Raw genomic sequence first — 15,375 nt, forward strand, 5'->3', positions numbered from 1 at the left:
ACACGTTTTTTTATGAATTACCAAATCTTCACAAAATTCAATATAGCTAGTCACAGTTTCAGTAAGATCGTCTAAGTCAGTACATTCGGATTTGAACAAGTCCCAATCAGTACATTCAAAGCATCCCAACAACTCTTGAATTGAGTCTTCAGACCAAACAGGAATTAATTTCTTCTCTGTTTTTTCCCTTTTTAAAACAGGTTTATAAGTAGGGGCTAAATAAACAACATGATGGTCAGACTTGCCCAAAGGGGCTCTTAATGACGACTTATATGCCCCCTTAATAGACCCATAACAAAGATCCAAACATTTTCCATATCTGGTAGGACAGTCCACATATTGTTCAAAGTGTGTAAGTGATGTTTTCATTTTACAATGATTAAAATCTCCCATCACAATATTAGGTGCATCAGGAGAGATGCTTTGAAGCCGATGTACCACTTTACATAAAATATCCGAGGCTTTTTCCACATTAGCCTTTGGGTGGATGTATACAACAGAAATAAATATTTGTGGAAACTCCCGGGGCAAGTAGAAGGGGCGGAGTGAAATCGACAACAGTTCAATATCGGGAGTACACACAGATTCTCTCAAAATCACAGACCTGCACCAACGCTGGTTAACGTAGATGCATACCCCTTCACCCAAGGATTTTCCCGTTACGGCGGCATCCCTATCCAACCGCACTGGAACTCCGAAGCCATCGATTTCCAAATCAGAGTCTGAGTCATGTTCTTTAAGCCAAGTCTCAGTCAGGGAAATAACACATGCATTTCTATAATCAGAAAGAAACCGGACATTTGCTTGTAGTTCGTCCAGTTTATTCCTGAGAGACTGGCAGTTGGCCAGGATTATTGAAGGGAGTGGAATGCGATTCAATCGCTGTTTACGTAGTCTCTGCCGCAATCCCCCCTTCTTCCCCCGTTTCCTCACCTTCTGGCCAGCAGTCTTTTCTGTGCGCGCACTGGGAAACTCACTCCTTAAGATTTCTGCAGGCCAGTCGCGGGTTTGATCCAACACGCCGTAGTCAGAAGCACGGAACTGCACAAGGAAGTCATGACTGTATTGAAGCCGCTCCCCATTCCCACGCTGTCCTCTCGCAAAATAGCCAAGGAATAGGCAAATATACAGCAGGTTCACAAACGTCCGATATAACATCATAATAGTTCAGTATAGACAACCAGGGAAATGAGAAAGTAAAAAGAAAAAAGAGACGAACTAACAAACAAACAAACGTGTTACTACTTTGACGCTACTGCTTCCACAGGTCGCCACAGTGCAGCGCCCCCTTTTTACTGAATGTAATGTCGACCGAGGATGAGCTATAGGACTGTGAGGCTTTAGGGTGTTGATGGACTCCATCTACTCATCTGTGTTTTTTGATCATCATTTGGTATTAATCCCATCCAGATGTAGACTTTGATTTGTTTAAAATTTTGCTTTTTGTTTATGAAACTCACCCACATTCAAATGTTAATTAAAAAAAGAATGCATGAACCTAGAATAAAATGGTGTTGTTTATAAGCAGAATGTCTGTTCCTTCTTGTGATATATTGCTTGTTCAGATATTCATACAACAATATTCTGGGGGTCAGAAATGTGTGAGAAAATGATCCAAAATGCTGACGGTGGCAGGCAATTTTTCATTTTTTTAAACCCTGGTGGGGAAAGAGTTAAATTATTTTCTGCTTTAAAGTGGTTTATCTTTGGTGTTGTAATCTTACTGTGCCATCTGATGGTTGTTTTCAGTGAGAAGGAACAGTCTGGGAAGTGATGTCATATTTGTTGGGAAGTCCCACCCCCTGTGTGATTTCATCCAGGAACTCTACCGTGCAGAATCTCATGAGGTACTGGTCTTCCTGTATGGTTTTATCTCCCTCCCCCCCAAATCGTCCAGCTGAAAAGTGAATTTTTTTTTTTTATCACTTAATCGTTATTTTGTCTGCCAACAATTATGAAAACAAAATTTTTCATTTTATTTCAATGTTCTCATTTAAATTCTGTCAGTCTGTAAAATGTGCAATCCTCTCTCTTCAAGGCCACTGAGATCCCTGCTGAATTTTGCCATGGAATCCAAGGTATATTAAATCTAGATGAAGACCCTATTCTACCAGATAAGTAAGGAGACAACACATTTACCTTTTGTTTCTTGATGATTTTGTCTTGCCTAGGGGTGGGAATCAGTTCACATATGAATCGGATATAAACCTTTGGGAGCAAATCAGATTTGTTACAGTATATTAGATCCGTACAGATCCTGTTGCCATCCGTTTCATTAATGTTATTTAAAATAAAAATAAAAAAATAATATATATATATATATTTATACATTGATGACTATACAGTGGGTTTTTTTTCTTTTTTTTCCTGTAGTATTTTAAATAAAACTAGGCTGCTATACCTGAAAAACTTAATTGATGTGATTTGTATATATATATTTTTTTATATATATAGTATTTGTCCTGTTTTATTTTCATTTTATTAACCAGTTTTATATTTGCAAAAGTTTAATTGTTCTATCAAGGAACTTTATGTACTAAGTAGATATTCTGTCTGCCTTGCTTTATTACAGAAGACTGCCAGTCATGTGTGTAATGACTGCAGTCAGCTTAAAAAACTAAATAAATTTCAAGGTTTATAATTAATATATATATATTTTTTCTATTAGACCTATTAAACTGTCCACCGCAGTCAAATAAGAAAAGTAACACAAAACAGTAAACTACAATCAAATCCATGCATGTATCAAATCGAAATTTGATTAACAATCGAGAATCTTTTTTTTTTTTAATTGAATCGTGACCAAGAAACAATTTGAATCGAATCGTGAGGCACCAAAAGATTTCCACCCCTAGTTTTGTCATTACCTGGACACAATGTCTGTTGAGGCACTTGAGACTAAAGCTTTACAAATCCTGTGAAACAACATCCTTTTTGTTTTCCTCAGACCAGTGGAGTCACCCATCCCCACACTGAGAGACATCCGCAGCAGCTGTGCTATTGGGTAAGAGTTTGCTTTATGCATCAACCAATTATCCACCAATGCGCATCAAATAACGTCTGATTCATAGATCTGATCAATATTGATTTATTGCTTTCAACCCTTCCTTTTTCAGTTGCTATTTTCATTTGGTTTATTAGTTTGTGTATAAGTCTGGTTCTTTTAAGCCCGATTAGCTTCTCAAGGGCTCATATTTGTGTCCTTCCAGAGACCGATATGACCATCTCAAATAAGCATGGTTGTGTAAGGCATTGAAACCTTGTCCTGCTGATATTTACTGGTTCCTCTAGAGGTCAGACGCTGCATGAAACCCAGAGACGTTCAACAAAAACTTTAGACTGGACTGATGCGGTTTATGAATGGCTCTGCAATGCGATGTTTCCACTTAAAGTTTGTACTTAAATAGTGATTGTTTCTGGTTGGCAGAATCAAATTCAAGGATCCGCAGTATGATGATGGCTTTGTGTTCAAGGCTGTTATCCTAGCAGGGGCAAAGTAAGTGCTGCACTATTCAATAAAATGCATAAATATCAAGATCTATTGAATATTCGCATAAAAGCGAGTTTGAATATATCGAATGGGCTTTTCAATGATGCAATGATGTTTGAATATTTTACATTTATGCATTACAATTTCTCACTCCAGGATCCCTAGCAAGGTTTTGAAACCAGGTGACTTTGAACAGGGTAACCGTGGCCGATGGAGACCTCAACTGGGATTCAACCCAAACCGCCAACAAGCCCATCTGGACCAATCCGGTTTCAGGAAGCTCAAGTAAAGAAAATCCCATAGAATCCATCAGTTTATTTGGTTGAATTCTTGCATTTAATGTTGTTATTTTTTAAGTGGTATTGTGTAAAAAGAAACCAAATTAGTGCAATAGTTTGTATAAAACGGGCTAATTAAACATCTGGTGAATTCAGGCTTCAATGAGGAGAGATGAATTATGCATGGTGGTGTTTAGGGGAGATGTATGCAGATGAAAGCCCACCAAAGACTTAATTTCTTAATGAAAGCAGTTTGATTGGATGGCGCAGACAGGTGTTCTTGGACTTCAAATAGTTCTGTGAAGGTTTTTTTTTTTTTTTTACACTTTAAACCCTCAAATTTTTTTGTCAGAATATTTGGCATTTAAGGGATATTTTAGATCAGGAGTTCTCAGTCTTTTCCCACCAAAGCAGTATTAATTACGCATTTATATACTAATAATATTTGTTTTGTATTTTTTACTTTATTTCAGTTTTAGTACTCATTAGCCAAGGTAACATTTCTAATTTGTTTTTCATCTTTATACAATTTTATATATAGAATATTATTACTTTTTTTTCAACATTTCACTTAAAGGAATAGTTTTTATTTTATTCCCATTAAAATGATCCCATAAGTTACTCTCCATCCTAGGTCTATATATGACGGTCTTCTTTTACCCAAACACTATCAGTTATATTCAATTATATCCCTGCTCTTCCAAGCTTTATAATGGCATTGAATAGTGCCCAAGTTTTTGAAGCTCCAAAAAGCACATCATAAAAATAATCCTTTTGGCTCCAGTGAGTTAAAGGCCTTCTGAAGCAAAGCGATTGTGTTTTTGTGAGAAATATCTATTTAATATCTTTATAAACTATGATCACTGTCTTCCGGCAGCGGCCGTACACGTGTTCACGAGAGTCGAGCTTCGGCTGAACGGTGTAAAGTTTTAAATACTGATATTTTACTCACAAAACCTCATCACTTCGCTTCAGAAGGCATTTATTAAACCCGCTGGATTATGCCCGGTTTAGACTACACAGACTACCCCGAGTTTGGCACGATCCATTTTATGTGGCGATTCGGTCGTCGGGACACAAGAAGCAATAATTTTATCTCGTTTAGTGTCATAGTTGACGACAACCACAACAGGTTCTGTCACACTGACCAATTGGAGCACAGATGCTCTTCCGTATACAGCTTTCAAACACTCCTGCCTTTATGATGTTTCCTCGAGGGACGACCACGACAGTGAAAAAGCAAATCGACTACATTTATTTTTTACTACTGTCTAAAACTAAAAAAAACAATATTTTAGTTCTCTTTAGAAGATTCCATACTCTCCTTAGTGCAATCTGGGAACGTGTCCACTGTCAGGTTTTCTTTCTTTCTGATAAGGCATCCAGTGTAAATCACTGTAGCCATTGTTCGTTTGCTGGTCAATAGTCTCGCCTTCTCGATGACATCACACACGTTGTTAAAGATGGAAACCGATCATTTGTCAGGAAGCAACGTGTAGTCTGTTATGTTTTGTTGACAACACAAGAATTTAGGAGTCAAAATTGCGTAATCTGACACAGTGACTATCGTAACAAACAAAAATATCATGTAGTCTGAACCCAGCATTACTTTCATGAAAAATGGATGCGCTTTTTTTGAAACTTCAAAAACCCAGGCTCTATTCTATGCCATTACAAAGCTGGGAAGAGCCAGGATATACTTCCGATTGTGTTCGACTGGGGAAAAAAGCCATATACACCTAGGATTTGTTGAGGGTGAGTAAATTATGGGATAATTGTATTTTTTGTGGGAAATATTCCTTTAACGAAAAACAATTTTTAAAACTGTTTTTACTAAACGATAACAATAACCCAAAGACCCTCCCTGCCAACTTGGGGACAACCAACCATGGACCAGAGATATAAAAAGATATGCATTAATAAATATTCAAATAAATGTAGATTTTTTTTTTGCCTCCAGGGGCTAAAAACCCTGATCATCAACATATAAAAACTTCCAAAGCCTGTCAATTTTTCTCATCTCTTTCTCTCTCCCTCTTTTTTTTTCAGTCACCATGTGGGCATGAATCAAGGGGCAGGACAATTTGGCCGTGGCCAGTCTTTCGAGGGTCAGCATAGTAGCGGTCAGTACAGCAATGCCCCGCCACCCAGAAACTATAACCAAGGAAACTACCGTCCACCCCGAGACAACTACCCTCAAAACCAGTGTGAGTTTAAACTTTCCTAGAGTAAAAATCAACTTAAGATGATGAGAAATTATCACACATGAGAACATTTATTTACCAAATATTTGCTGGTTGTCTGCTATATATTGATATTTTTTTGGATCATCATGGCAGCGTGAGTCTACAGTTCCCTCTTTTTGCACACATTTTTGTTTTCCACACACAATCAAGATAATTTATTAGTTTAACTTATTATGAAACGCAATTTCTTATCAGGGCTCTACATAAACGCTTGTCCGGAACAAGTGGATTTTCTGAAGGGGCAAGTGAAATAATTTTATTTGCCCGACTGGACAAGTAGCCTGATCTAAACAAAACATTAAATCAAATTTAAGAATTTAAAATGAAAGATGAAGCATACATTTAATATAATTAGGGGAGAAAATGTTATTTTATTAAAAACAAAAATGCCCCCAGGGTAAATATCACAAATATGCTAATAGAACACAGAGTATTTCTTCAGAATAAATTTGATTTTCACCACAATTATTATTATTTTTCTAGACAAGGAATATTTTTACTTGTCCTTCAAACAATTTAATCAGTCATTCACTTGTCCAAGCACATGAAAAGGCTTAATGTCAAGCCTTGCTCATACTATAAGGCCTTTTCATACAGTCCACTTTTATTCCAGTGGTCCAGAGACAGGCCTTTGTGTCTGAGCAGCGTTTAATACAGTAGTTTGGTGACACCAGGGGACAGGAGTCGCTCTTGATGTGTACAGTGATCTGTGTTCGTGAGCAGCTCCTGCGCTGCTCTCCTCCGCCGTCACTTTGATGTGCCAATTTGCAAGCTGATGAATAATGGCATCTGTGGGCGAATGGAAGCCGCCCTGCTGCCACTTGATGCAAATCGAGGTTTGGGGGGTTTTGCTGATCACTGCTGCTCTTCAGTGGCCTGTGCACTCCGGCCCTGATGCAAAACCCTCCAGTTAAACATGCAACACAGTAACCGTCCTCAATGCCATTCATGTTTCTATGAATAAAGCCGGGTTCACACTGTGCGATTTTGGCCACGATTTGACCGTTTGAGACAAATATTGAGAATCTTAAGATTCATTTCAGGGCTAGACATTAACGCTTTATGGTTACACTTTATTTTAAGGTGTCATTGTTACAGTGTAATTATACATTTAAGTACTGAGTAATATTAAGCAACTACTTGTACTTAATATTGGGTTAGGATTAGGATTTGGTTTAGGGTTAGTTACATGTAATTATTCATAATTTACTGTTATTATTATGGTAAGTACATGTAACGTATGTAACAAGGACACTGTAAAATAAAGTATTACCCGCTTTATTTTTTAAAGGGGCAAGTGAAAGAATTTTACTTGCCTGACCGGACAAGTAGCCTGATTAAAACATCAATAACAAAAATTCACCAAAACGCAAGAATGCATCTGATTTTGTTACATTTAGTGTAAGTGGCGATCGATAGCGTATAATGTACTGACGGTAAAAAGGTTGTGCTTTTGAGGCTAGCGCAGCCTCTCGAGGAGAAATCGAAACAAATTTGCACAACAAAGAAAAGTTGACTTCAAAACAAAGATTGGTTTAACATACCGCAGTAAAAAATCAATGTGGAGTTTTTAAATTTATAACAAATTTCAGTTAGGCAACATCACATGACCTGTCTTCCTAAATACCATAATGATTGAAAATGACACTGACATATTAACTACTTGTTTATTGAAATCACTTACATTTTTAGATGCAATATTGAATTTTTGTTCTATTTCAGCGATGGAAATATTTCCAAACAAAGATCACAGCAGAACCATAACGCAACACTCGGCCATGTTTCATTCCTGAATGATTCAGCGTTTTGAACGAATCGGTTGAGTCAAAGATTCAATGACTCATTCATAAACAACTGCCTCGTTCTTTAATGAATCAGCCGTTTGAATGAATGATTCAGTGAAGTCTGTGATCACGAGATTGACATGTTCAACGACAGCCGATTAATGAGTTGCAATCAAATTTTATCTCCGATGAAATTCTGTCCGTGTCAGAAGATTTGACGCACAGTCCTGTAGTCTAGCTTTTCCTATGACAACAGTCAAATCAAAAACCAATAGGAACCTGATTAGTGAGACCACAACAAACCACCACTTGCTCCACACGCATCTTTTCTTTTCAAGACAAGCCATGATCAAAATGAACGCTACGGATTGTTTTTGTTTTCTAGCCACCGTTTCGTTCACTCATGTAATGCAGCTCACGGTCACTGAATGTGTCACGGATTGGTGTAAAAATCCGGACGAGCCGTCTTGCCTCCAAAATGGACCATAAATAAATCACCATAAAGTATAGCTTTGTCTGATATTTAAACTGTAATATCCTTTTATCCGCAGATCTCTATTGCAGTCGCGCATAAATATGCCTATATATTTGACAGTCAGTGATAGTTGTTTTTTTTTAAAGGTTTTTCTTAGAATTACTTGACTCATGGATTACATTTTATATTATTATATTTTTTTTAAGTAACAAATCATGTATACAGTTGTTATGGTGCTGCATTTTGTCCTTGGAGCTAAAACGGTCTCTTCACTCTCATTGAATAGAGCAGCATCCGCATTTCCACAAACATCTCCTTTTGTGTTCAATCTAAAAATGAGACTTTCCTGCAATTTATTTTTATGTATGCATTGATAACCTCGTGACATGTTTTTCCCATGCTGCTACACTGGAGCTTTGGCACACACGCACACACACACACACACACACACACACACACACACACTCCACTAGAGAAACATAGACCAAATCCTCGTTAACTTTTCCCAGCTCGCTGTCCTTCTCCCTCTCCCTCCTGCGGTGTCGGCTCAATGCGAAGTTCCCGAGACGCGCTGAAGGCTTTTGTCAACCCTAATCAAAACAGCTGGTGCTAAAGGACCAACTAGTGTATTACAGTCCTGCGGTCTTCATTCTATGGATATTGATAAGCTGTATTGTAGAGGTTCATTACGGGCTCATTACAGAGATCAGGGTCCGTCTGTGTGTGTACGTCTGCGCTCTGGGACGACGTAATCCCTGTGTTAAGTTAATGAGAACACCGTTTACTGTTGTGTTTTTAATGCGTAATCCTATTTGGGCTTTGTGTCAACTGGCTTTAACTTCCCAACATTCAGTGTGTGTGGACTGCAGTTGGTGTTTATTGAGAGCAGGATGAATTGGCTGTAATTTTGTCTTTCGTTTGACTGGTTGTGAGATGAGCTGGGATGAATTAGTGTTTGATAATGGAGGTGTAAGTGGGTGGTCCAGCCTCTCTCTCTCTCTCTCTCTCTGGTCATTAGATCTCACACTGCATTTTTGGAGGTGTTTATTGGCTCCCAAATTAAATGTCTAGGACATCTGACAGCATCTGTTGCATGCTGTTAATCACCACAGAAAATGTGGTCTCGTCCTGCTTTTTTTATAGCACGGCGTACACAATAGACGTCAATGAGGCAAGACACTGCAGCTGAAATATGCTAAAGTATAGCCACAAGACAAAACATTATGGTAATTATAAGACTAATGTCATTAAAAATGCTCTGTGTATTCAACTTTACATCTCCATTACGACCAATTTAAGCACTTACACTGTTCTTCAGCTCGTGTCAGTGAAATCCCATTAGCTATACGGGAATCCCATAACACAATCTTTAAAGTGATTCAAATCATGTGTACGCCACCGTCAAAGATTGTGTTATGGGATTCCCGTATAGCTAATGGGATTTCATTGAGACAAGCTGCAATGTAAGTCGCTTTAGAAAAAAGCATTGGTTAAAATAAGTATACAAAGCATCAAGCTCATAACAATCATTACATAATCTAATCGTGATTTAAAGTGATTCAAATCATGTGTACGCCACTGTCAAATCTCGATTAGATTATGTAATGATTGTTATTAGCTTGATGCTTTGTATACTTTTAACCAATGCTTTTTTCGGAAGCGACTTGCATTGCAGCTTGAGTCAGTGAAATCTCATATAGCTTTATGGGATATCACTGACACAAGCTGCAATGACAGAAGAAAAATGTCAAATGCTAACAGAACTTGACAATTTGAGTGGAGACGGTTTCATTCTTACCTTTTATAAAGTAGTTTTAAGTCCATTCAGTATAAACGTAAAAATTAGTAGTCAGGATGCGCAATGTTTTTATGTAAACTGTAAACATCCAATCAATGACACAGCAAATATGCAAATAAGAACGTTTAGGAATATAGGGTGTGAAACTCAAGGCTATGAATACCCAGTTTTATTGTAGATTATGAGCAGTGTGAAGCAACAACCCAGGAATACTGTTTAGATGACCCACGGTTGACCATTTCATGTGTGAAATGCCCTATAATTAATTAATGCTGTTGTTGTTTTTAATTGATGTGCAACCTGTGCATATGATGAGTGGAAATCAAATTTGCTTTAGGTTTCCGTGACCCTTTAAAGCCATCTGTGCACTTGCCCCGTAGTCGTTCTTTGCGAGTGCAGTTATTATTATTTTCTATGGTAAATGTCTTTGCATCGACACCTAGGTCATTCTTTTTAAAGCCGTAAAATCCTGTTGGCTTCCAAAGAGGGAATTATTTTTTTCTTCCCATCTTTACTCCACCTTCAAGCCTACATTTGTAAATGACAGCTTTTTCTTTTCGGCTGAAGTTCTTGTCTTTGTCCCTCTCTCTCACACACACACACACACACACACACACACACACACACACACACACACACTCATCTCTGCTCCTGCCCCTATAAAACAAACAGCTCGGAGCCCCGCAGCTGGTGATCGCCTTGGCAACGGTGGATCAGGAAAGAAGCTGCTTGCTACTTTTTTTAAAGTCTGTCTTTGTGAAGGACCTGCAGCGCTGGAGCTAGAGCACTTGAGCTCGCCGCAGCGCCGGCTGATGAATGCTTATTTCATTTAGCACGGGAAGAAATGCAAATGTGCCACTTTTGACGTCCCCCACCCCCCCAACACTAAATCTTGTTCATATTACTGAACAACACAATTCACTTCATCTCAGAAACCATTTTCCTTGAAGTTAGAAGCTGATACAAATTAGGTTAATGAATTCTATTTGATTGATTTATTTGTTCACTGCAGCTTGGTTTGTGGTGGTAGTTGTTTTGGTTTTGGGTTTTTTTACTCCCTGAAAATGCTGCTTAATGTCAGTGGGATTGATACATTTTATTTTAATAAAAACATCCTACTCAAAAGTGCTTTTATATAGCATTTGAGATTATCTTGTTTACACAGTTATAGCACCTCTTCAGAAAATCATTGTAGTTTTATATTCAAGGTTCCACATTAAAGCAAATAAATGTATTGTATTTGAAACTAGAGCTGCCCGATACTGGACAAATCATGATTGAAACACGATTTTATTTGATTTTTTTCAAACCGAGATCACGATTCTCCCATGACTCTGAACGGACAACTAAACAAAATTACATATAATTTGCTAGAGGTTCTGACTATGTGAATTGCTGTAGTCTGAATCATTCATTCAAACAGATTTTGTTAACTCATTCAATGACAGACTTTTATTTTTTTACTGTCACTATGTAATCGATACAATCTTTATTTGAAGCACCAAGTTACTTTCAAAAGGGGGTCTATTTTGATCGCTACCACCGTCATCAGTGTTAATATCCGAACTATAAACTTTTATACCAGTGCTTCTGTGATCAATTGAATATTTGGATGTTCCTAAGGTGTTTTGAGTGATGCTAAGTGGTTGCTATGGCGTTACTAAGGTTTTTCAGTGGTTGTTAGTGTTGCTATGTGATGGCTATGGTATTTCAGTGGTTGCTAGGGTGTTACTAAGGTGTTTCAGTGGTTGTTAGTGTTGCTATGTGATGGCTATGGTATTTCAGTGGTTGCTAGGGTGTTACTAAGGTGTTTCAGTGGTTGTTGGTGAATGCTCATTTCATTTATCACAGTTTTATAGTGGTTGCTTGGGTGTTTTTGTTATGCATTTGCGGAGGTATTCTATTGATTTCTTGCTGAAACACCAGTTCTAGGTGGTTGCCAGGGTGTTTCTAAAACTTTACAATAAGGTTCCATTTGTTAATATTTAACGGGTCCACCGCGCAAACATGAACTATGAACAGGTGTTCACGTTATGTTAACTGAGATGAATTAAAACTCTAACAAATGTATTGCTCATTGTTAGTGAATGCATAAACAAACTAATGGGACCTTTATTGTAAAGTGTTACTGTTTTTTTGTGTTTTTAATGTGGTTTCTAGGGTGTCATCAAGGTGTGTCAGTGGTTGTTAGTGCTGCTAGCTATGGTATTTTAGTGGTTGCTAGGGCATTACTAAGGTGTTTCAGTGCTTGTTGGTGAATGCTTATTTAATTTAGCACTGTTTTATAGTGGTTGCTAGGGTGTTGCGAAGTTGTTTTTGTTATGCATTTGCTGAGGTATTCTATTGGTTGCTTGTTGTGGTGTTCTAGGTGGTTGCCAGGGTGTTTCTAAAACTTTACATATTAACAAATGGACCCTTATTGTAATGGCTCAACGCAAACATGAACTACCAATGAGCGGTTGTATTGTTAACGTTATGGTAATTGAGATGAATAAAAACTGTAAATGTTTTGATCATTAAAGCATTAACATTAATTAATGAGACTTTGTTATAAAGCATTACTGTTTTCAGTGGGGTTTTGTCATTGCCATGTGGTTGCTAATGTATTCTAGTGGTTGCTAGGGTGTTGTCAATGTATGTCTGATTGTTGGTGCTGCTATGTGGTAGCTGTGATATTTTAGTGGTCGCTAGGGTATTACTAAGGTTTTTCAGATTTTAGTTCTATGTGGGAGTTATAGTATTTTAGTGGTTGCTAAGGTGTTGCTAAGGTTTTCTGTTATGCATTTCCTAAGTTATTCTATCGTTTGCTTTGTATGTGTTTTAGGTGGTTGCCAGGGTGTTTCTAAAACTTTACAATAAGGTTCCATTTGTTAAATATTATATATTTTATATTGTTAATTGTAAATGTATATTTAAGGGATCCACGCAAACATGAAGTTAGAATGAACAGCTGTATTGTTAACGTTATGTTAACTAAGATGAATAAATGATGTAACATGCATTGCTTGTTGTCAAAGCATTAAATGTTCACTGAGACCTTAAGTATCTTTTTTTTAAAAAAAATTTATAGAAGGTATTCTATTGGTTGTTAGGGTATTCCATGTGGTTGCCAGTGTGTTTCTAAGGTGCTTTGCAGTTGCTAAGGTATTCTATTAATTGCTGTGGTGTCCTTTAGGTTGTGTCCCATATATCTGGGATGGTTTGAGGATTGCTTCATGTCTGGATCGCTGATCTCCACGAACTAGCGTTCTGCTTTAGTGAACGCCACTAATAAAACTAATCGCCTGTTTTCATCTTCACAGATTCTTCCTGGCAGACTCCGGCCAGCTCCACACCGTATACCAGGTAAGATGTTTTCTATATACTCACGGCCACATATATATTCAGTCCCGAAGGTCACTGCAAGGTGCTCCCACAATGCACCTGTGACGTCTCTCCATGCATTCAATAATCCGAAGCAACTAAATAGACTCGAGTTACCTTTCCCCTCCCGCGGTTCGCCGTCTTCCTGTAGGATACGAGTTATTGATGTTCTTCCTGGGGGGGCCGGCCTCGAATTAGTTTCTCTGCACGCTAAACAAATGTCCTGGTAAAGAGGTTTGCAGGGCTTAATGAGGCAGCACTAATGCGGGTGCAGTTCACTGTCTCTTGTGCGCAGGGGCCGCACAGAGCCGCCATTGATTCTGGCTCCAGACCACTTCAGGGACTAATCAGCTTCTTTTGGTTCAACTTTTTGGGCCCGGCAGCCCATTGTGGCCCTGTGTCACCTTAGGTCAGTAGTTATTAGAGCAGAGTTTCTTTAACCGTTCAGGACGGAGCCGAATGAAACGCACTAGGAACCTGGAGGAGGGATTATGGATTCCTCAGGAAGATTGCGTCCTGCGTCAGTAATGAGGGATGCCCGTCTGTCCGGATCGTTTCTTTAGAGACCGATAGATGTTTGGGAGGAGTGGGTAGGTGAGCTGGTTTTGGGGTCGAGCGCTGGTGACGGACGTGTTGTTCGTAGCCTTCGGGAGACTTTAGTTTTGGTGCGGATGAGCAAAGTGGAAATCAAAGAATGAACTGGACTTTGCATTTCAAAATGCAGCTTGAACGCCTGTTTGTTCTGCCTTGGGTTTGAGCTTTATGCAGTCTCAGATGATCTTATGCAAGATTAGGGTGTTCTGATGTCCAGGAAAAAAGAGAAAATTCAATGTCAAAAATGTGATTAGGATTCCCACAATTTTCTTAAAATTTGGATAATAGTTTTTATTTATTTTATTTATATATTTATTATATATATGACATGTTATAACAACAAACTTATGACAAAGGGAATATCTAGTCTCTGCTCACCAAAGCTGCATTAAATTGATCAAAAATACAATAAAAACAAATTTTGTGAAATATAATTGAACACTTTATATATATATATATATATATATATATATATATATATATATATATATATATTAAACTGTGTATATATATATTAAACTGGAGTAATGATGCTAAAAATTCAGCTTTGATCACTGGAATAAATGTCATATGATCCTTCAGAAATCATTCTAATATGTTAATTTGAAACATTTCTGATTATTATCAGTTCAGTTAATAACAGTTCTGCTACATATTTTTGTGGAAACGATTATTGAATATTTTTCAGTATTCTTTGATGAATGGAAAAAAAAAATTGATGTAATGTCACTTTTAATCAATTTCATGCATTCCTGCTGAATAAAAGTATTAATTTTCTTCACACACAAATCTTATTGACCCCAAACTTTTGAACATTTGTACCGTTATTTATAAGCTACTTTACTTTTACTGCTCTATCAGTTAGTGTTTTTTCTGCAGCTTCCCGAAGACTCTTGAGTTTTAAGCGGCCCATGTTTGCTCTCCGCAGGTTCCAGCAGGGCGCTCAGGGCTGGGATCAGTCGTACCAGCAGAACCAGCAGAGAGGACGCGGAGGCTGGAGACCCGCGCACGGCAAGCCGGACCACCGCGGCGGAGGAGGAGGAGGACGCTACAACTGGAGCTGAACGCTTCTCATTTTCTATTCCACGATAACATTGTCTTTTTTGGGCTGTTAATTTGTAAAGTTTTTCTTGTTTTTTTTCTCGTTTTACTGACAAAATGTTCTTATGTACTGATTTTTAAGAATATGCCTGTAAAACTTATGAAATACACATAAGAGACAAGACTGTTGAGTTTGATTTATTTGGTTTGTGTGTGTGTGTTAGGCATTCATTAGATTCTCATTTATTTTAATGTTGCTCTATTTATAAACTCTTAATTCATAGCTGTGGTTAGCCCAAATTTTTT

The 15,375-nt window shown here is 37.8% G+C and overlaps 1 protein-coding gene across 2 annotated transcripts in view; it reads left to right on the forward strand.

Annotated features, from left to right (window-relative positions):
- The window catches only part of xrn2 (5'-3' exoribonuclease 2), a 35,414-nt gene extending 20,161 nt beyond the window's left edge, over positions 1-15,253 (forward strand). For both annotated transcript variants that reach the window (XM_079583463.1, XM_079583464.1), the window contains 8 exons: positions 1,750-1,847; positions 2,039-2,118; positions 2,948-3,004; positions 3,428-3,496; positions 3,647-3,775; positions 5,818-5,975; positions 13,374-13,416; positions 14,957-15,253. In XM_079583463.1, the coding sequence (XP_079439589.1) occupies positions 1,750-1,847; positions 2,039-2,118; positions 2,948-3,004; positions 3,428-3,496; positions 3,647-3,775; positions 5,818-5,975; positions 13,374-13,416; positions 14,957-15,092 (770 nt within the window). In that variant the 3' untranslated portion in view covers positions 15,093-15,253. The remainder of the gene's footprint in view (positions 1-1,749; positions 1,848-2,038; positions 2,119-2,947; positions 3,005-3,427; positions 3,497-3,646; positions 3,776-5,817; positions 5,976-13,373; positions 13,417-14,956) is intronic.
- The last annotated feature ends 122 nt before the right edge of the window (positions 15,254-15,375 follow it).

Source organism: Phoxinus phoxinus (genome assembly GCF_949152265.1).
Source record: "Phoxinus phoxinus genome assembly, chromosome: 16".
NCBI lineage: Eukaryota > Metazoa > Chordata > Actinopteri > Cypriniformes > Leuciscidae > Phoxinus > Phoxinus phoxinus.